Genomic DNA, 20,909 nt, shown 5'->3' on the forward strand with positions numbered 1-20,909 from the left:
GCCTTCTCCATGCAATACCCAAACATGGATGAAACTGATGAGTACATATTCAGCACAGCTAAGCTATGCCTCTGTTACTGCTATAGAATTGCAGAAATATAGGACTGGAAGGAACCTCGATAGGTCATCTAGTCCAGTCCCCTGCACTGAGGCAGGACTAAGTACTATTAAGACCATCCTTGACAGGTGTTTGTCTTAGACCATAACACAGATTCCACAGCCTCTTGTGGTAATTTGTTCCAGTACTTAACTATCCCTACAGTTAGGAAGTTTTTCCTAATGTCTTCCTTGCTGCAATTTAAGCCCATTACTTCTTGTGCTGTCCTCAGTGGTTAAGCAGAACAATTTATTACCCTCCTCTTTATAACAACATTTTGTGTACTTGAAGACTGTTATCACATCCACCCTCAATCTTTTCTTCTCCAGACTAAAAAAGCCAATTTTTTTCAATCTTTCCTTGTAGGTCACGTTTTCTAGACCTTTAATCATTTTTGTTGCTCTTCTCTGGAGTTTCTCCAATCTGTGCTACCATGGCTACACTACTATTTATAGTCATGCTAGCTCAATAAGAGCTACCACAAGTATGTGTAGGGAGCAGGGGAATCACATTCCTAGATCATAGTATAGATGTAGCCTTAAATTAAGCTCCTTATACAGAGCAGAATACTTTTGTCTGCTTATCCATAAATTCTAGCAAAGTAAAAGTTTTACAAAGCTATTCACTGTGTTCTTAGGCACTGTAGGTAATGGGATTTGACCTAGATTCTGGTCTACAGCATAATGATTGATGCTCAGCTCATAGGCACCGACTCCATGGGTGCTCCGGCGCTGGAGCACCTACAGGGAAAAATTAGTGGGTGCTCTGCACCCACCGGCAGCCAAGCTCCACCTCACCTCACCTCCTCCTCCTGCCCTGAGTGTGCCATGTTCTGGCTCCTCTGCCTACCTCCCAGCACTTGCCACTGCCAAACAGCTGTAGCAAGCTCTGGGAGGGGGGAGGAGCAGGAACGTGGCACGCTCAGGGAAGGAGGTGGAGAAGAGGTGGGGCCAGGGTGGGGATTTGGGGAAGGAGTCACAATAGGGGCAGGGAGGGGGTGGGAACTTTGGAGAAGGGGTTGGAATGGGGGCAGGAGGGGTAGGGCAGGGGTGGAGTCGGGGCAGGGCCGGGGCAGAGCAGGTTCGAGCACCCACCAGCGCCAGTAGAAGTCAGCACCTATGGTTTAGCTGTCCAGCTCTCCTCATGCTCTAATGACCTGTGTATCTAGTATTTATGAGTCCTTTTATGTCCATTCTCTGCCAAAATCCCTGTTTCTGCATACTGAGACACGTATTAAGGTACTTTTGTTTTCTGAACTAGTTTCAAAATTGTGCCATCTACAGTACATGATTTAGAAAGTACATGATTTAGAAAGTTTTTCCTTCCCAGTCAATTCACCTACATCTCCTAATCTAATCGCCTTCTATGATGAGATTACTGGTTCTGTGGATGAAGGGAAAGCAGTGGATTCTTGACTTTAGCAAAGCTTTTGACACAGTCTCCCACAGTATTCTTGTCAGAAAGTTAAAGAAGTATGGGCTGGATGAATGCACTATAAGGTGGGTAGAAAGTTGGCTAGATTGTTGGTCTCAACGGGTAGTGATCAACGGGTAGTGGCTCCATGTCTAGTTGGCAGCCGGTGTCAAGTGGAGTGCCCCAAGGGTCGGTCCTGGGGCCGGTTTTGTTCAATATCTTCATAAATGATCTGGAGGATGGTGTGGATTGCACTCTCAGCAAGTTTGCAGATGACACTAAACTAGGAGGAGTGGTAGATATGGTGGCAGGTAGGGATAGGATACAGAGGGACCTAGACAAATTGGAGGATTGGGCCAAAAGAAATCTGATGAGGTTCAACAAGGATAAGTGCAGGGTCCTGCACTTAGGATGGAAGAATCCACTGCACCACTACAGACTAGGGACCGAATGGCTAGGCAGCAGTTCTGCGGAAAAGGACCTAGGGGTGACAGTGGATGAGAAGCTGGATATGAGTTAACAGTGTGCCCTTGTTGCCAAGAAGGCCAATGGCACTGTGGGATGTATACGTAGGGGCATAGCAGCAGATCGAGGGATGTGATCATTCCCTTCTATTCGACATTGGTGAGGCCTCATCTGGAGTACTGTGTCCAGTTTTGGGGCCCACACTACAAGAAGGATGTGGAAAAATTGGAGAGAGTCCAGCGAAGGGCAACAAAAATGATTAGGTGTCTGGAACACATGGCTCATGAGGAGAGGCTGAGGGAACTGGGATTGTTTAGTCTGCAGAAGAGAAGAATGAAGGGGGATTTGATAGCTGCTTTCAACGACCTGAGAGGTGGTTCCAAAGAGGATGGTTCTAGACTATTCTCAGTGATACCAGATGACAGGACAAGGAGTAATGGTCTCAAGTTGCAGTGGGGGAGGTTTAGGTTGGATATTAGGAAAAACTTTTTCACTAGGAGGGTGGTGAAATACTGGAATGTGTTAGGCACTGTAGGTAATGGGATTTGAGGTAGTAAAATCTCCTTCCTTAGAAGTTTTTAAGGTCAGGCTTGACAAAGTCCTGGCTGGGATGATTTAATTGGGGATTGGTCCTGCTTTCAGCAGGGGGTTGGATTAGATGACCTCCTGAGGTCCCTTCCAACCCTGATATTCTATGATTCTATGATTCCTGAGACTCTGCAGCTTTTGGTCATAGGCTTCAAGAGCTTTCTCTCACATGTATTACTGCTCACTTTTTTCTTGTCAAGAAAGCATCATCATCTTGCAGTTTACAGTCACGCACACAATCATCTTCTTGTCAGGTCCCTTGACTAGCACTACAAAAAGCTGCTTATCACAGAAATCCATCCTTTCCAAGAGTGCAGAATTCATGTTCTTCTGAGTCTTTGTAATATTTTCGAGTGAATGGAGTGAATATATTGCTTAAGAAAGGTACCAGTTTGACTGCCGTGCACTCTATTTAACTGCAGATGAAGTACAGCACAGGCAATCTCACTGCAAATTTCTCCAGACTTCCTTGTCAAAGTCTCTCCACCCTGACTCAGGGGCCACCCAGGAAGAGATGAGACCTCAGTCTTCATGCTCATTCTGGTTTTGGACTTGCTATTGATACTGGCAAAAAGGTTACTAACTACAGCTCCAGTCCATCAAACACTTACATATGGCCTGACTTTACTCACATGTGTTCTATTGACTTCAATAGCAGTAGTTACATATCTAATACTAAGCATGTGCAAAAGCATTTGCAAAAACACAGTGTATTATGGTGACATTTTGATGTGAATATCTGTCTGCAAGGAACTGGACTGATATCACCATGTCATTCCATATAAGCCATCTAGTAGCTAAAATAACATTTTCTTGGAAAATAAGAACTTTTGACTACTTGAAAGAAAAGAAATATTTTGCATCTATAATACATGGAAAAATCACAGTTGGGGATTTACATAAATTATGAAAAATCATTAACATTTCCAGTGGCTAGCAGCACTAGATAGCTCATATAAAGGAGTAATGAAATGAGCTGATATGCCTTGTATTTATATTCCAGAAATCTTATGGCCATCATCAGCAACTGTCTGATATCCAGGGCTATTCTGACACTGTAATTAACACATGGACAATTAGGGTGACCAGACAGCAAGTGTAAAAAATCAGGACAGGGGGTGGGGAGGTAATAGGAGCCAATATAAGAAAAAGAGCCAAAAATCGGGACTGTCCCTATAAAATCGGGACATCTGGTCACCCTATTGACAATATCGTTTTATATTCCCTTCTAGATAATAATGATTTTCTTAAAGCAAGGGAAACAAACTTAGCTTTTTAAAAATATATATCTTGTAAGTTGGAAAATCTCTTCAGTTCAATATTACCTTTATCTTAAATGAACATTCTTTAATAGTTTTAATTATTAAATGAATATTTAAGGCCATATTTTCAACCAGCCTCCCTATATGTGCCCATAGATTTTCAGGTGCCGCTGTTTGCATATTTCTGCTCAGATTGAATTCCATTTGCATATGCATAAGTTAAGCACACAAATGCAGGTCTTAGTGAATGCAAAAGGATGCACTTGCAAATTTTGTGAGTGTATATTTGAGGCCTGCTGATAAATTTGGCCAATTGATTAGACTTCCATTCATACAATAAAAGTCATTTACTTTATGGGTCTTGTGGCAGCGTTGCCTATGCAAGTCTTTTTTCTCTTTACATGATATTTTCAGAAAACACATTCATACTGCTGAGGAAAGCAAAATGTCTGCAGAAAACTTTTGTTTTAGGGAAAAAGACAAATTATTTCTAGACTGCCTCACTGGTGTGCCAGGAGAATACTAAGATATGTTTTTTGCAAGGGGAGGGGGAGGAAAAGCAACAGATTCAGGAAAGATATCAAGGCTTCTGCTGTGAAAAAGAGAAGCACTATTCATAAAGAGTCAAATTCACTCCTGAAATTCACTGACAGTGCAGTCCATGGTTGGCTACAGACATGTAGGAAAGGTTTATCAATGAGCTCCCAAATAATGGAATGAGCTGTGACTACATTTGGGTGCTGGGGGAACATTTTCTTTGACTCCTCCCATGACAAAGCACATTAATTATTTCTGTAATGTTCTTCTGCAAATAGGTTCTGAGAATGAAATGTGCATTAAATGTAATTGCTATCCTTTTTCAAACTGTGCACTCTGATGGGGAATTAGTAAGGGAAATTATATCACTTACCAGTGCCTGAGGAACAGAGTCAAGTATCAGCCAAAATGGTGGTGGTGGGGTTCTGGAGAGATAAATGGAGATCAGAGGGGTCCTGTGAAATTCACATTTGAATAATTCACTTATATTAAAGAACTAGTTGCCCTGAAGGAGACTTATATTTTGTTTTGGATGCTTCTGAAATGTTAGCAGCTCTTAGGACCCACTCCTTGAAACCCCGACTCATCTGAGTAGTCCTTACGAAAGTAAGGAGTCCCACTGAAGTACAGTGGCTGTGGGAAACTGAGCCATCAAAAGTATCTGCTTGCTTCAGGGTTTGTAGGCCTTAAATGGTAAGTTCCTATTTTATTTTAGGGGCTGTGCAGTGCAAAATAATAAATGTAAAGTATTTCAAAGCTTTTCTTGTGACAATGACTGAGAGTAAATTTGCTTTGTTTACAAACATTTGTGCCAAAATTGCCAAGCAGATTATACTGGTCCATATTATTTACATGCTGTTTGTAAATAGGTTCAGGTGGCTATGCTGACAACCTTGTTGGTGCTGTCTCTGCAACTGGTCATGGAGAGTCCATCATGAAAGTCACTCTTGCAAGGCTTATCCTCTTTCATATGGAACAAGGTAAGATGACCCTCACATTGATGAATGCATCTGCATTGCTTAAATGACATTTATACAATACTCTTCTTGGCTGTAACAAGTAACAATCGATTCTTAACTGCTGAAAGGGAAGTTTGTTTGCAGTAAAAGATGTGTAAGAGGACACTTTAAAAACTTCTGAACATACAGAGTTCTCTATTTACTCTTAACCCTATTTCCTAAGCTTGACAAATGACACTGTATACAAAACTGAGAAGAATGCTGGATGCTTAAATAATCAGAATCATACGTATGTGCCTTCAGAAGCTTTCAGTATACAAATAATGATTTTGGGAAAAATATGCAAAGTATTTTGAGACCATTGATTAAATTTAGGAAACAGCATAATAAATGTAGGAACACTAAGGGCTTGTCTACACTTCCCGGGGGTTCGACATGCAGCGATTGATGCATCAGTGGTCAATTTAGCGGGTCAACCGCCAATCATTCTCCCGTCGACTCCTGAACTCCACCTGAATAAGAAACGCAAGGGGAGTCGAAGGGAGAGCGTCCCCAGTCGACATCGCGTAGTGTAGACTCCACGGTAAGTAGATCTAAGTACGTTGACTTCAGCTATGTTATTCATGTAGCTGATGTTGTGTAACTTAGATTGATCTCCCCACTTACTGCAATTTAGGCTTGTCTACAATATCTTGTAAAAAAAAATGAATGAGTCTGGGCCTGTCATAAAAATAAAGGGAAGGGTAATCACCTTTCTGTATACAGTGCTATAAAATCCCTCCTGGCCAGAGGCAAAACCCTTTCACCTGTAAAGGGTTAAGAAGCTAAGATAACCTCACTGGCACCTGACTAAAATGACCAATGAGGAGACAAGATACTTTCAAATCTGGAGTGGGGGGAAACAGAGGGTTTGCCTGTCTGGGTGATGCTTTTGCCTGGAACACAGGAACGCAGACTCAGAACTTCTGTAAAGTTAGTAAGTAATCTAGCTAGAAACGTGTTAGATTTCCTTTTGTTAAATGGCTGGTAAAATACGCTGTGCTGAATGGAATGTATATTCCTGTTTTTGTGTCTTTTTGTAACTTAAGATTTTGCCTAGAGGGATTCTCTATGTTTTGAATCTGATTACCTGTAAGGTATTTACTATCCTGATTTTACAGAGGTGATTCTTTTACCTTTTCTTTAATTAAAATTCTTCTTTTAAGAACCTGATTGCTTTTTCATTGTTCTTAAGATCCAAGGATTTGGGTCTGTGTTCACCTAGGCAAATTGGTGAGGATTTTTATCAAGCCTTCCCCAGGAAAGGGGGTGTAGGGCTTGAGGGGATGTTTTGGGGGAAGATGTCTCCAAGTGGGCTCTTTCCCTGTTCTTTGTTTAACACGCTTGGTGGTGGCAGCATAGGGTTCAAGGACAAGGCAAAGTTTGTACCTTGGGGAAGTTTTTAACCTAAACTGGTAAGAATAAGCTTAGGGGGTCTTTCATGCAGGTCACCACATCTGTACCCTAGAGTTCAGAGTAGGGAAGGAACCTTGACAGCCACTATTTTACTTGGCTTGTTGTGCTGTATATGATCTCTAAAGTTAATATACATCACTACTCTTGTCTATTGTATGTTTGGGGGCAATTTTGAAATGCAAATTCCAAAGGCCCCACTGAGATTCAGAATGATTATTATGGTTCACATTCACTTGAACAGGGATTGGAATTTTATTACAGTTATAGTAATTGGCATATTTTTATGGATTCATTTTTTAATTTGGCACCCACTCAGACTTCACTGCTCATGCGACAGTAGCAGCATGATGAATTACTGTAAGGTTTTTTTTTATTCATTATTATTAAATTTAATTATTTTTGCTCATGTACCCAGATGTGAACAGCATTAGTTTTCTAATCTAATATTACAGGCTGTTTTGAAAATATGTGCTGTCTATTAGAGGCATTTTATAATAGAAACGATAAAAAGAATCATTAATGAAAAGTAGTTTGCCTCTCTATGTACTGGCTTCAGTTAATCAAAGGTGCTTTGAAATTGAAATCATTAATTAACTTTGCCTGTTTTTGAACTGATCAAGCACTCTGAGAGCTGCTGAGAAACTGTGCAATGAAGTTCTTCTGAAAAAGAAAACAGCATTAATAGACTCTGTTTTTCCAAATGATGAATTTTATTCTCTCCTATCAATAGCATATTCCTTAAAGACTATTGCATTGTTTACCATATTTAAAAGTAAATAGGAAAGAGGATCCAATTTCAGGTGAATTCAAGCTGGGTATTTGCATTGCAGGAAAGCTGGTATTAGAGCTGGGCGAATTTTTTTGGATTAATCTTTTTTGTTACCAAAGAAGGCAGATTTGGGTTGACCAAAACAGTCAGCAAATTTGGGTTGATTCTGGTGAACGCTTTTGGCCTGAACATCTTGTTTTTCTGCCAGTATCAAATGAACCATTTTTACAGTATCAAAATGAACCATTTTGATTATTTGGGATAGATTTATGAGGAGATTAAGGAAACATTCACAAAACCACTGGTGATAATGCCAGCCTCACACCCAATAGGCAAGTGGTTAAGGTGCTCACTTGAGATGCTTTGAATCACTGCTCTGGGACTTCAACATAGGTCTCCCCACTCCCAGGCACATGCCTTAACCACCAGCCAATAGAGGTATTCTTGCAGCTATTCAATGATGATTGAAGTATTTTATTCTAAGTGGAACTGCTTTGGCAGGAGAGACTGAGAGCAGCCCACTTCAGAATAGCCAATCTCCTGGTGGTTAAGGCACTCAGATGGCGGGGAGACTTGGATACAAGTCCCTAACTCCAGACCAGTTTTGTGAATCTAATCCTTCATTTCCTTTGACTGCAGGTGATCCAGGTTCAAATTTCTGCCCTGGAGCAGGGACTTGTGCCTGGGTGTCTTGCATCCTAGGTGAGTGTCCTAACCATTGGGCTAATTGGTACAAAGGTTGGGGGGAATGAGGGGGCATTACCACCTCCTCTTGTTTTATGAATCTAGCGCTTTATTTCCTTTGTTTTTATTAAAAAAAAACCTGACACAAAATATTTTGTGTGAAACAAAACATTTCATTTGAGCTGAAATGAAACTTTTCTAGCATTTTCAATTAACTGAGAATTCCAAAATATTTGGGATTCAGTTTGACCTGACTTGTTGCTGATTTTTCAGAACTGCTGGTGGACCAAAAATTATTTGTTCACACATTTCTAGCTTGGCTAACCTCATGGTACTGCATTTATTTGTTAAAAAAAACATATTGCACATATTAAAAAATAACCATCAATCAATATATATACTTTTCTTGTTTCTCTATAACATTATAGACTAGCATATTAGATGGCTCTAATAAATCTAAAATAATTTAAAAGAAAGGCCCTTGAAAAAATAAATGTTATGGAATAGCCACATGACCTACCCCTGACAGGATGTTGTGAACAGATCTTTGCCCAGAGAGATTTCCTATCTACAACCCCCACCCCTGCAGGATTTACTACAGGAGGGGATGACCTAGATCAATAGCTGGTATTTTGGTAGCTCTCCTTCTCATGCTGTATTCTCCAACCTTGAATTTCTGTTGGTAAGTAACTGGCAGCTGTATTATTTCCCCTACATGGATTTTACTTCATTTAGATAAAACTCTGTGTCACTTCATCTTTATGAAGTGAGTTCCTCCTGAATGTGTTTTTATTTTCTCTTGGGGAATCTGTGCATACATTTTAAATGTCATGAGTTCTTGTTTTTAACGGCTTTGTATAATCTTGTTTGCTTCTTTACAATATCAGTTTGAGAAGGAAAAAGTGGGTATATTCCTCCATTATGTTGTAAAATGTTTAATAAATTAAATTAATGAAGACTCCTTATTTACTAAAGAAATACACAGCTGGGTTAAAACAACCAGGAGTCCTTTTTTTAATTAAAAAGGAAGGGAACTCACAAAGGAAAAGTATCTGTTATAAATGGATGTATGACAAAGTCTAGATTTGTGTCAAATTACCTCTGGCAAATCATGTGATCATATAGAAGTAGTCAGAAAAATTGATCCCAGGGGACGCAATCATTCAGCCCTTACCGAGTAAGGAGTTTCTCCTGGGCATGGCCTGCACAGCTGGGTCCATGGTTAACAGTTGGAAATTACAGAGATCTTCATTTGGGGCCCAGACCTACAAGGTGCTGAGAGCCCTCAACTCCCATTGAAGGTAATGGGAGTTGACAGTGCTCAGCTGTTGTGACAAGGAAAATGTGCACCTTTTACTTTTCATAGCATTCTAGAACGATAGCATTCCGCAAGGTCAGAGTTCTGGAGTACAAGATTTTAGATGCTTTTCGTAAAATACAAAACTTTGGACAAAATACTTTTGCATAATTTGTGTTCATTTTATCTGGCATTAGAGACACAAGGTAGGTGAGGTAATATTGTTTATTGGACCAGCTTCTGTTGGTGAGAGAGACAAGCTTACGAGCTACACAGAGCTCCTCTTTTTCTTCTAATTGTCTCTCTAATATCTTCGCACCAGCATGGCTACAACAACACCGCATTACTGCAGTATAATAGTAATAGCCATCACAAAGTAACAGTAACAGATGTTCTCTAAAAATTCCCAAGCATTTACTGTGACTGTATGCAGGTTCTCAATGGGGAATAGTACTACAACTTTGCTGTATGTGGGTAAATCTACAGGTAATAAATATAACACTGTACATTCCTTTGGAGTCTTTCAAGCCAAATGACACCAGTCTTATGGAGCTATCCTCTAGAATTTAATTACATGATAATATTTATATATATTTTAACCATATGATAGAATTTTCTTGTAAGATGGTTTTAAAAAGTCCTATAAAAAGAATGTTATTAGCTATTTAATTCTATAGAATGTTAGAGCAATTTTTATATAATGCTATTACATTTCAATAGACTCCTATTGGTTTCACCCATATTAAATTCTATAGGGATTTTCCATAAAAATGTAAATTATTATAATTCTATATATAGATATAATGTGTGCATGTGTAACACATACAGACTTACACATATGTACATATCTTATAGTTTTGAAATTAATTTAATTAGCAAGAGCATAATTTTTACTGAAAGCCATCATCATCTTAGCTATGATATTTTGAGCCATGTCTTTTTTTCCCCATTTTTCACGTATGGTCTATCATTAGGTGACACGACAGCTCCAATTATGTCAGCCTGTCACATGACACGACAGCTCCAATTATGTCAGCCTGTCACATTACACAACATAACTGACTGTGTTATGTCAAACCTGACAGACTGAATGAGACATGATCTGCTAATACAGTATAAAAGTTTCTAAATGGTTTTAGCAAATATTTCCTACTATATTTAAAGTCAACAAAAATGAATAGCTGTAAGTTTTATTTAATGGCATAACTTAGCCCTATCCGATCTGCACACTACAAGATCCTCCATGTATGGGTCTCTCCACTACTGTGCAGAAGTGGGAGAACAGCCACCACTGAGGCACCGACTCCTCAAATCTCCTCCAGAACCTGTGGAGGCCTTTCTACAGGCTCTTGGTGTAGCCTTTATTTTTATTTAAAGTTAGTTTTAATGATGTTATGTTACACCATCGAGGGTTTGTCTCTGGCAGCTACAGTTTCGAGTTGAGCAGAGTTACCTCTGCTTATTTCAGATGTAGAGCTCATAGGAACACATGAAACCATAGGCAAGTAACACATACAATCAAAAGAACAAGGTCCACTGTCTGTTATCAATTTTATTAAAGTTACCAACAAAGTTGTGAATGTCACAGCATATACAACTCCTAAATATATCCATGAACCAGTATTAACTATAGAGATATTCACATCCTCCTAGATAGTGTTAGGGTCTGATGGGTCTCCCATTGATTGATCATCAGTAGAGGGATGATTCCTGCGGGAGTTTTCCCATAGGAAGCTTAATTTTCCCACTCTGAGCACCCCCTTTTTATAATGTGATTCTCTGTATATGTACATTCTGCACGTGTGCATGAAAGTGTCAACTCTCTTTTTCCTTATTGGTGTCTCCTAGAAACCTGAGGGACTCCATTTCCTATAGGTTGTGTATAGTTCCTGTTAGTTTCATTAACATTGATGTACAACCTGTATCCTGCAATGAAGACACATGTTAGAGACAGATGTGACTCTGTCACATTTTTTGTGATTTAAAAATAATCTTCCAGCTAATTTTTTGCAGCATTACCCCGTGGTACCTCTTTTCCCATAATCTTATGGCATCAGGTTATTCTTCAGTCACTTATGTCAGCATTTCTTGTCTCCAAGGCCTAAAATAGCGAAGGTTAAAATCTTGCAGGCCTCAGCCTACAGGTCTTGTGTTTTCGCCTTCCTTATTTAGATATCTACTACATAATTATTCCTTTTAACTGCTGATCAATCTTATACTTCTATAATTCTGCAACTTAACTCTATTCCTGGTTTTGTTGCTGTTGAAACAATGTTACAACAGACTGATTGTCTAACACTTGTGTTGTAGTTACACATAGCAAGCAATTGGTCAAATGATTAATTAACATGGCCCACTCTGGAGCCGGGGGAGGAGGAGTGGAAATTAGGTGGCCATAGAGAAGTGCATCCTCATCTGCAGAGAATCCCAGGAGAAGATAGTATAGTTCTCTGTGTTATCACTTCTGTGGAGCCTACCCCTTACCAGAAGACTTGTGGTCTGCAGCAGTCAAGGAACCAGGCAAGAGGGGCTGGGGCTACAATTAGTGAAAAGGCACATGTTCTCCTGCAGATGCGCAAGAATCTTTCTTGTTTAGGGGCATGCCTTCTGGCAAACCTCTCTCCCCCTGATAGTATGATGTGAGGAGAGCTCTACAAAGTAATATTTTGCCTCCCAGAGCCCCTTGCTATAGGTTTTATGAGGGGAGGGGACAATCTGGACCATAAATAAGTATAGAGAGAGTGGGGGGGGAGAGACGGACTGAAATTGGTGCATGCTAAAATTGATGCAAACAAGGAAAGCATCATAATCAAGAAGCTGGATATTCACAATTTACAATGATAATGAAATTCTTCTACATCAATAACTGGGAAGGATGTTAAAGAGTAACTGTTAATGTAAATCATATTTTAAATCTGCAGGACTGGATAACTTGGGGAAGTTGCAGAGGACTAGAAGAAAGCACATGTTGTACCGATATTTAAAAACAGCAAAGGGGATGACCTGTATAACTGTAGGTCAGTTAGCCTGACATTGATCCCTGGCAAAATCATAGAAAGCCTGATATGGGATGCAATCATTAAAGAATTAATGCATGGTAGAATAATTAAAGCCAATAAATATGGTTTTGTGTAAAATAGGTCTTGTCAAGCAAACACATTATTGTTTTATGATCAGGTTACAAGTTTGGCTGACAAAGATAACTGTTGACATAACATATCTAGACTTCTATATGGTATTCAGTACTGCATAAAATTCTGATTATGAAAAACCTATACAAAATCAATGTACAAAATCAATCCACATCTTATATAGATTAAAAACTGATAGATATCAAAAACTAGGTGTAAAGGTGGAGGAGTCATCCAATTGAGGCAGTTCTGATAGGATCCACAGGACTGCGTTCTTGGCCTAATGATAATCTTATATCTAGAAGAAATCATAAGATCATTGTTGGCAAAGTTAGCAGCTGACACAAACATTTGCTGGTTTGGTAAATAATAAGGCCAGGTCAGTTCTACAGATGTGGATCACATAGTAAATGGGCTTACGTGAACAACGTGTTTTAATATAGCTAAATGCTGAATCGTAGGTCTAGGAACCAAGAATGTAGGTCACACTTATGGAATGGGGGGCTATATTTTGAAAAGCAGGGACTCAAAAAGGGACTTAAAGATCATGGTGGAAAACCAGCTGAGCTTGACGCCCCGTAACGATGTGGTGGCTAAAAAAAAAATGTAGCCCTTGGAGGTATAAACAAGAGAATATTGAGCAGCAGTAGAGAGGTGTGATTACCACCGTATATGGCATTAATGAGACAGTTACTAGGATACTTCCCCCTTGGGGAAGGGAATTTTTGTTTATGTGTTTGTATAGTGCTTAGCACAATAGGGGCATGGTCTATAATTGGAGTTTCTAGGTGCTATTGCACTACAAACTAACAAAATAATAATAAAGGATGTTGACAAATTAGCCAGGGTTGAGAGAAGAGATACTAGAATGACTGAGGTCTGGAAAACATGCCTTTTATAGTGGAAGACTAAAGAAGCTCAGTCTGTTTAGTTTATCCCACAGCAGTTAAAGAGGTGACTTGATCATGGTCTATAAATACCTTACTGGGAAGAAGGTAGTAGAGAGTTCCTTAATCTATGAGACAAAGGCACTTAGATCCCATAGCTGGAAGATGAAGCTTGCTAAGGCCCCTCTTTTTTAAAAGTGAGGGTTATTAACCATTAGAACCTAGGGATGTGGTGGATTCTCCATCACTTGCAGTCTTTAAATCAAAGTGGATGTCTGTTTTAAAGATATGCTGTAGTTCAAGAGGAAGTTATGGGATTGGTGGAGGAATTCCATACGGCCTGTATTATACAGGAGATCAGAGTAGACTATGATAATGGTCCTTTTGTCCTTAAAATCTGTGAATCTGTGGACCATTTGAAACTGATGGGAAGAAGTCCATGCTGTCTACCTTCTCAATCTACATGTACACCAAACACTATACAGACTGCATTTCTATTTACAAGTAAAGGCGATATTCTTTTCTCTATTCCACAGGAAAGATTTCTGATTCCACTATTCTGCTGGCATTGTTAATAGAGCTGGTTGGATCTTCAAAACCAAACCATTTTTTGGAGATGTTTCAGTAATGTCTAAGTCGTCATTGGAACTGTTTGTTGCCTCCAGGCAGGAAAGAGACACATGCTCCTGCTCTTACAGCCTGTTAATAATGGTACTGGCCTGGAATTCAGGAGACCCTGGTTCAAGTCTTTGTTCTGCCTGAATTCTAGTGATGTGGAATGATGATTTCTGCTTTGAATTAACCAGAGGCAGGACTTGAACCTGAATCTCCCACATCCCTAACTAGGCTACACATGCACATTTCAAAAACAAACATTTTGATACAATTTTGTTGTTCAAAATGTTCAAAAGATTTTGGTTTTGTTCCACTGAGGAATGAAAATTTCAAAACCTCAATGTTTCTGTGAAAAGAATTGTTATTCTCTAGTTAGCTCTAATTATTAAATATCAGATTCAATATCTAAATCCAAGAAGTAAATTTTTGCCCTTAAAGAGAACTGTTTTCATTCAGATTGTCTCATTAAGGCCCAAGCCAAAGCTCATTTTAGTCAGCGGAAAACTCCAATTGACTTCAGTGAGTGCTGGATTACACCCTTAATGAAGAAAGTATACATCACAATCACAATCCTGTTCAGATTTTTTTCAAATGGAACAATTACTTTTACTAGTAATTTATGTACAATAACCTCAGCAATGTCAGCAAGTACTCTAACAATCTTTTCCAAGGGTCTGACTGAATAACCTCAATTTAACACTTTAGAAATCTGAGAGGCTCTTGTTGAAGAAATTCTGGTAAACGTGGCATTTAATGGCTTTGCAGCAGGCAAAGGAAAACAACACTTTGTCTAACGACAAAAGACATATCATACTTCAGGCACAGCATAAAGGGCCATGGCATAAAAAACAGGAGATACGAAATAACCTTATCTTTGGATCAAAAATAAAATCTTTTTTTAAAATCTGTAGTGAAGAAGAAAGGCTACTCATGCCTGTTGTCAGCCTGCCAATTCTTAATATTGTAGCCCTTTTCACCCTCATCTAATTTTACCTGTCAAATTTCCTGGGACTTTTAAAAGATACAGAACAAATGGCTTCTACAGCAGGTTAGTAGTTGTTAACAGTTGCAAAGATTTTTAATTTTTAAAATTGAAGGAATTTTATATTCTTATGAAAAATCATATAAATAATCACTAACACAGATGCTTGTAAGCGTCTTGCATTAATATAATTTCACACTGATGTTGGGAAGATTATTCTGTACATGTTATATGAGGTCTCTCTGTGTGTGTATTTAATATATGCTAGTCCCATATACAATATGTAGGCACGCTGCTAAATGTAGTGCTGCTAAACGTAGTCTGAACCAGATATAACAGGTAATTTTTTCAGAAGGGAGTTAGGCATCTACCTGCTACTTTAGGCGCTGAAATAAAAAAGTTAGATCCTCAAAACTCTTGCTTAGTTTCTGCCTCACCCTGTAGGCATCTAAAGTCCCAAGGTGCTTATATTTCTGCTGGTAAAGTCCGCAAGGTGCTTGCTGGCAGATTTGTAGGCATACCCACAGCCACTTTTTAGAAGCTGCCTACCAGATTGCGTCCTGCATAAAACAATACTGGTAAGGGTTCCACTGCTCCCACTATGATATTTAGTCCAGTGGTAAAAGCACTCATCCAGGAAGTTGGAGACCTAATTTCAAGAGTCACTTTCACTCTCTCTAGCTCAATGACTAGTTAAATATTCTATACATAGTGGAACAGCTTCAACAGAAGAGACTAAGAAAGACACATGCCAGAATATCACATTGCCTGGTGTTTAGGAGAACTCATGTGGGAGATCTGGGTTTGAGCCCCTGCTCCACATCAGATGGAGTCAGGAGTTGAACCCAGCTCTCCTGCATTCTATGTCAGTGCTCTACTCATTGGGCAATTGCATATAAGAGAGCCACCACCACCTCCCCATTTTGCATAGAGCCTGAGCTGATGGACCTGCTCTGAAAAGCAAGCCCCACCGGTCAGATAAATTGAGGATCCCACCAGGGTTTAGATGTGTGCTAGGATCCTGGGCATCAAAACATACATGGCAATGCACATGGTCCCCCAGCAGAAGAGTAGTGCAAGGAACTTTACCAGTGAGAAGTTAGGCTCTTACCAGGTTAGGCAGCAGCTGAGTGGGGGTTTTGAGGATCTAAATTTTGGATTTTGTTACCTCAAGTTACAATTAGGCACATAAACCCCTTTTGTAGCCCTCTGTATATTTCTGTTGCTAATGAGAAGTTTGGGGCATTACTTTGTTGACGCGAGTATACAAGGACTGCCATAGAGGTACCTGCAACATGTAGCCGGACTTTGATTTTATAGTTGCAGCCATGATCCTGCAACAGAATCTTCATGGGCAGACCCTTACACCTGAGTGGCAGCAATGCAAACCTTGCAGCACTGGAAGGAAGTCCAATTAAAGGAAGATGCTATTTTATACCACTCTTCGTAGGAAAAAATCTAGATAACTTTTGACAATGTTTGTTATTATTTCTCAATCTTCAAATCTGATTTTTATTGGTGACACATACACTGTGAAAATCTATTCATGTCCTGTTGGGACTTTTTCTGATTTCTTTTGCCTTGTGATACATACAATTGCATAAGAGAAAGACTATGCATTGATTTCTGTTTGTAAGAAATCAGCATAGTGCCCTTTTATTTTCTTTGGCCGCTCGATACAAGTCTTTGTAATTGTTATTTTTGATCAAATTGAAAAAAATATTTTTAACATTGAGAGTTAGATCTAAGGTAAAATACTGAAAAGATGCCTAAGTCCTGTTGACTTTTAATGAGACTTAGACTTCTAAGGGCCAGATGTTCAAAGGTATTTAGGCACCTAAAGAGGCAGATAGGGGCCTAGTGGGATTTGCAAACTGCCTGAACAGGACAGCTCCCTAATTACAATTGGCTGACTCCAAAGTGCCTCCTTAGGAGCTTTTGAAAATTCCACCAGGCACCTATCTGAATCTTTAGGCACTGTCACTGTGCCTCAGTGGGTCCCAGCTAAGGATGCCAAATTCAGGACAGACCACTGAGAAACAGGGCAGGCTCACCCCAAACTGGTGGTTTTTCTATCATTAAATTATACCAAGTTAGTAACAAAAGTGAACTTTCATGTCACCTCACTGGTTACAAGAAGTCAAAATGCAGTCTCCTTAGGCATTCCAGCCCTGGGCTCTCCGCCCAGACACTAGACTTTATGATGAATGGTTACTGAAAAGCAATTTTATTAGTTATAGGGTCCTTCCTATCTGAAGGGACCAGCCACCTAGCCAGGCCAATATATAACTCAGATCTTACCCAATAATAACACTGATGCCAATCCTTTAGTAAAACTAAAAACTAAAGGTTTAATAATAAAAGAAGAGAAAAAAAGAGTTAAAATGGTTAATAGATCATATACATACAAGTGATTGCAAAGTCTATATATCAGGTTTATAGCAGTGATGGAATAAACTGCTAGCTTGCAAAAGTCTCTCTGGAATAGCCCAAATGGTCTGTGGGTCATCAGTCCTTGTGTAGAACTTCCTTGTTAGAAATCCAGTCCAGAGAAATGAAGCAGGAAATGGAGATGGAGATGTATCAGGTGCTTTTTTAAATCATCTGCCATGTGCATGGAATTTTACTGTCTCAAAGAAAGCCCACAGTCCAGGTGCATGGAAAATTACTGGCCTAAGATGGAGTCCAGTGTCACATGAGCATATCATATGCCCTTATATGCTTTAATGACTTACAGGGTCAGTCATTGCCCATATTCTTTCTCAGGCATCCACAGGAAAGGCTTACCAGGCTGGATGAATTTCTTCAGTGGCCCAGTGTGAGCTGAGTGTTCTTAATAGGCCATCAACACCTAGCTGTCTGGCCCTTATATACATTCTATCTGAAGGGCATTACCCAGGAACACAGCATATGTGTACAATGCATGTACATAGCCAATAATCATAATTTCAGATAAAAAGATTATACATGGATTTAACCAGCAGAGTCGTGCTTAGAAAATCATTACTTTTTCATTGACAGCTTATATGACATACTTTGTACAAGATTTGTTGCAATTATATAACAGTGGTAATATCAATGATATAAATGATCATATTCAATCATACAGCATCACAAGTATCTAAATAACTTAGAAAATCTGGCCCTCAGTGCCTAAGTCACTTTTGAAAATAGGATCTAGGCTCCACAGTTACTTAGGCACTTTCGAAAATTTTATACTGAGCCTTAAGTCTCTCCCCAAGTACCTAGCTGCACTGCCCCCACAGGAGCCCTGTTCACCCACAGCTCCTGTGGGGATGTAATTTCCTGCATCCCTCTTTAGGGTACAGCTTACGTTCCCAAAATTTTATTGGCTTATCTCTGTTGGCTTATTAGTTATGAGGGACAAAGCCAATGCTCCTCCTGCTCTCCATCCCACTACATCCTTTCTCTTGGAGTGGAGGATAAGTAACAGCCATACAGTCCCTGCTCTCCCTTCCACACATGATGCAGGGAGTGCTAACGCAGCCACACATGGTCCTTGGGAGCTCCTACTCCCCGGTATTGCCCTTCCATGGATTGGGCCACCATCTGGCCCTTAGACATGGAAAGAGAGAATTTCATAAGCACAGTTAGTGTCATATGCACACACTTTATGAATAACAGAGGCGTGGGACCAGCACCAAGAGAGAACGTTCTAAGAAAAATGAATCACACATTATATTTTCCTGGTAGAAGTGGAGTAGGCAGAACAAAAAAGCATATTGATGAACACAGCAATTAAGGAAAAGAAATCAGCTTATTTGAAATGTGAAACAGCATATTAAAAGAGGAGGATAATGAAAACTAAACACAAATGAAAAGACTACATCGATCAGCAAGTCTAGGACTGTAAATAAAACATCAAAGACAACAAAGGAACCAGGAAGACATATTTTAAATATATAGGAAGCAAATCATCTACAAGTCTCGTGCTTCAAGCAATTAGGGGCACAAGAAGGAAGTTGATGACAGGTGTTTATATTAATATTACTAAGTGCTCAATGAAATCTTTGTCTTCATTTTAAAGAGAGAATCTGATTTTCACTGCTTGCAGGCTAGAAGGAAGAGTTATTGCAAAATGAAATAATACAAAACCAAGGTGCCAAACTCTGATCTTATTTACACCAGTTTTACACAGGTGTAATCTTATTGACTTCCATGGAGTTAATTCAGATTTACATTAGCATCAGATCTAAACCAGAATCTATGGGTATGTATACACTGCAGCTGGGCACATGCTTCCCAGGTCAAGTAGACAGAAATATGCTAGCTCTGCTCAATCTATCAGGTTAAAAGTAATAGTGTAAGGGGTGGCTTGTGCTAGCCGCTCGAGTACGTACCAAGTGGGGGTCTGCACGGGTTTGTACTCTGGCAGCTAATCCAGCTGCAATGTAGACCTACCCTGTGATGTAGTGATGGGAACTGGAAATTAGGGGGTCAGTATTCCCAGGTTCTATTTCTATCTCTGTTATTCAGTAAGGGCTGAACTGTCACCTGCCTTTTTGTGGGTTCACACGGAGGTGCACATGAGCAATCACCCCATGTTGTGCAGCCTCTGCAATGGCTGTCCCTCTGGGATGGACTATTCAGGCCTTGTTTCCTTTGAAGAATAATCCTCTGGAGAAGGAGGAGAGCTCATGTTCCCCCACCACTCTGCACTGCCCAGCATACTATTGGGCGCAAGGTATGCCATCCTACTAGGGCTTATAATGGAAAGTTTTAGGTAACCTTAAATATGTGTCCAATACCAGTTTGTCTATAATAATCTGTGAGTTTCATACATAAATACACAACTGGGGGAGGCTCTCTTTTTACTGGAGTTGTTCATTGGAAGTGTTTTTTCATGTTGGCTTCATTGCATATAATGCAAAATATTATGATAGAGCCAATTCAAAGTAAGCCATGAAAATGAATACACTACAAGCCAGAGTTGGAAAATGCTCAGTAGTCCCCACTGGGGCCAGATTCTCAAAAGATCTCAGCTGTCATTTAGGCATCTAAATGAAGAAGCTGGGCTTTTAGAAGTGTTCTGCATCCTGCAGCTCCCTTTTGCCCTCAGTGGCAGCTGTTGGATGCTGTGCTCTTTTGACAATCCAAGCCTACAGCTCCAATTTTCTGAAAGGGATCAAACATCCAAAAATGCAGTCAAAGGGGAGCTGGGGATCAGAAAGGAACATTGTATGGAACTCCCAGTGCCTTTGAGTTGCCAGTAGAGGGAAAAGGGTTTGGAACATGTGTAAAACCTTTTGGGAAATCATTTACATGAGTTTCTCTGACCTCTCAAGTAGCTCCACAAAAAGGAAACAAGCACTCCAAATAGCTATAAAGCAGTGTCAGACTGACAGATGCAATTTCATGTTTCTATTGACACAAAAACCTGACCTTTTGGTATTCTCAGAATGCCACATCTGAAACTTTGCCTATCCATCAGAGATTACCAGAATGTCATCCATCGCTTATCAAATTTCAACCTTTCAAGTGCCATAGATGGGATTTGCAAAACAAATAAATGTGTTACTGTATATAGATTGAGCCAGTCGCATCTACTAGTGGCAGACCAAAATTTTCTACTCCAGGTGACCTAAATCCCCTTTCTCCTGGAATTTCTAAACAAGGCCTACTTGCTATGGCTGGATCAGAATTCTTTCAACATTCTCATTGGGAAGTTCTCCTTCTCCTCTTAGAACTTGTGTTCCTCACTTTGTGAAACCCAACTCCTCTTCATCATTTCAGAAATGAAAGACTAA

General features: G+C 39.7%; 1 protein-coding gene across 9 annotated transcripts in view; it reads left to right on the forward strand.

The window, feature by feature from the left end:
* LOC311519079 (isoaspartyl peptidase/L-asparaginase-like) overlaps window positions 1-20,909 on the forward strand; it is a 240,120-nt gene that overhangs the window by 210,150 nt on the left and 9,061 nt on the right. For 7 of the 9 annotated variants that reach the window (XR_014711191.1, XM_084625299.1, XM_084625305.1 and 4 more), the window contains 2 exons: window positions 5,232-5,342; window positions 8,185-8,247. Coding sequence is in view for 8 of the 9 variants with exons in the window: in XM_084625299.1 (XP_084481425.1) it covers window positions 5,232-5,342; window positions 8,185-8,247 (174 nt within the window). In the remaining variant the exon portion in view is untranslated. The remainder of the gene's footprint in view (window positions 1-5,231; window positions 5,343-8,184; window positions 8,248-20,909) is intronic. The other 2 variants (XM_084625301.1, XM_084625304.1) reach the window with 1 other exon arrangement.

The sequence above is a fragment of the Lepidochelys olivacea genome, assembly GCF_965140295.1.
Source record: "Lepidochelys olivacea isolate rLepOli2 genome assembly, chromosome: 3".
Lineage (NCBI taxonomy): Eukaryota > Metazoa > Chordata > Testudines > Cheloniidae > Lepidochelys > Lepidochelys olivacea.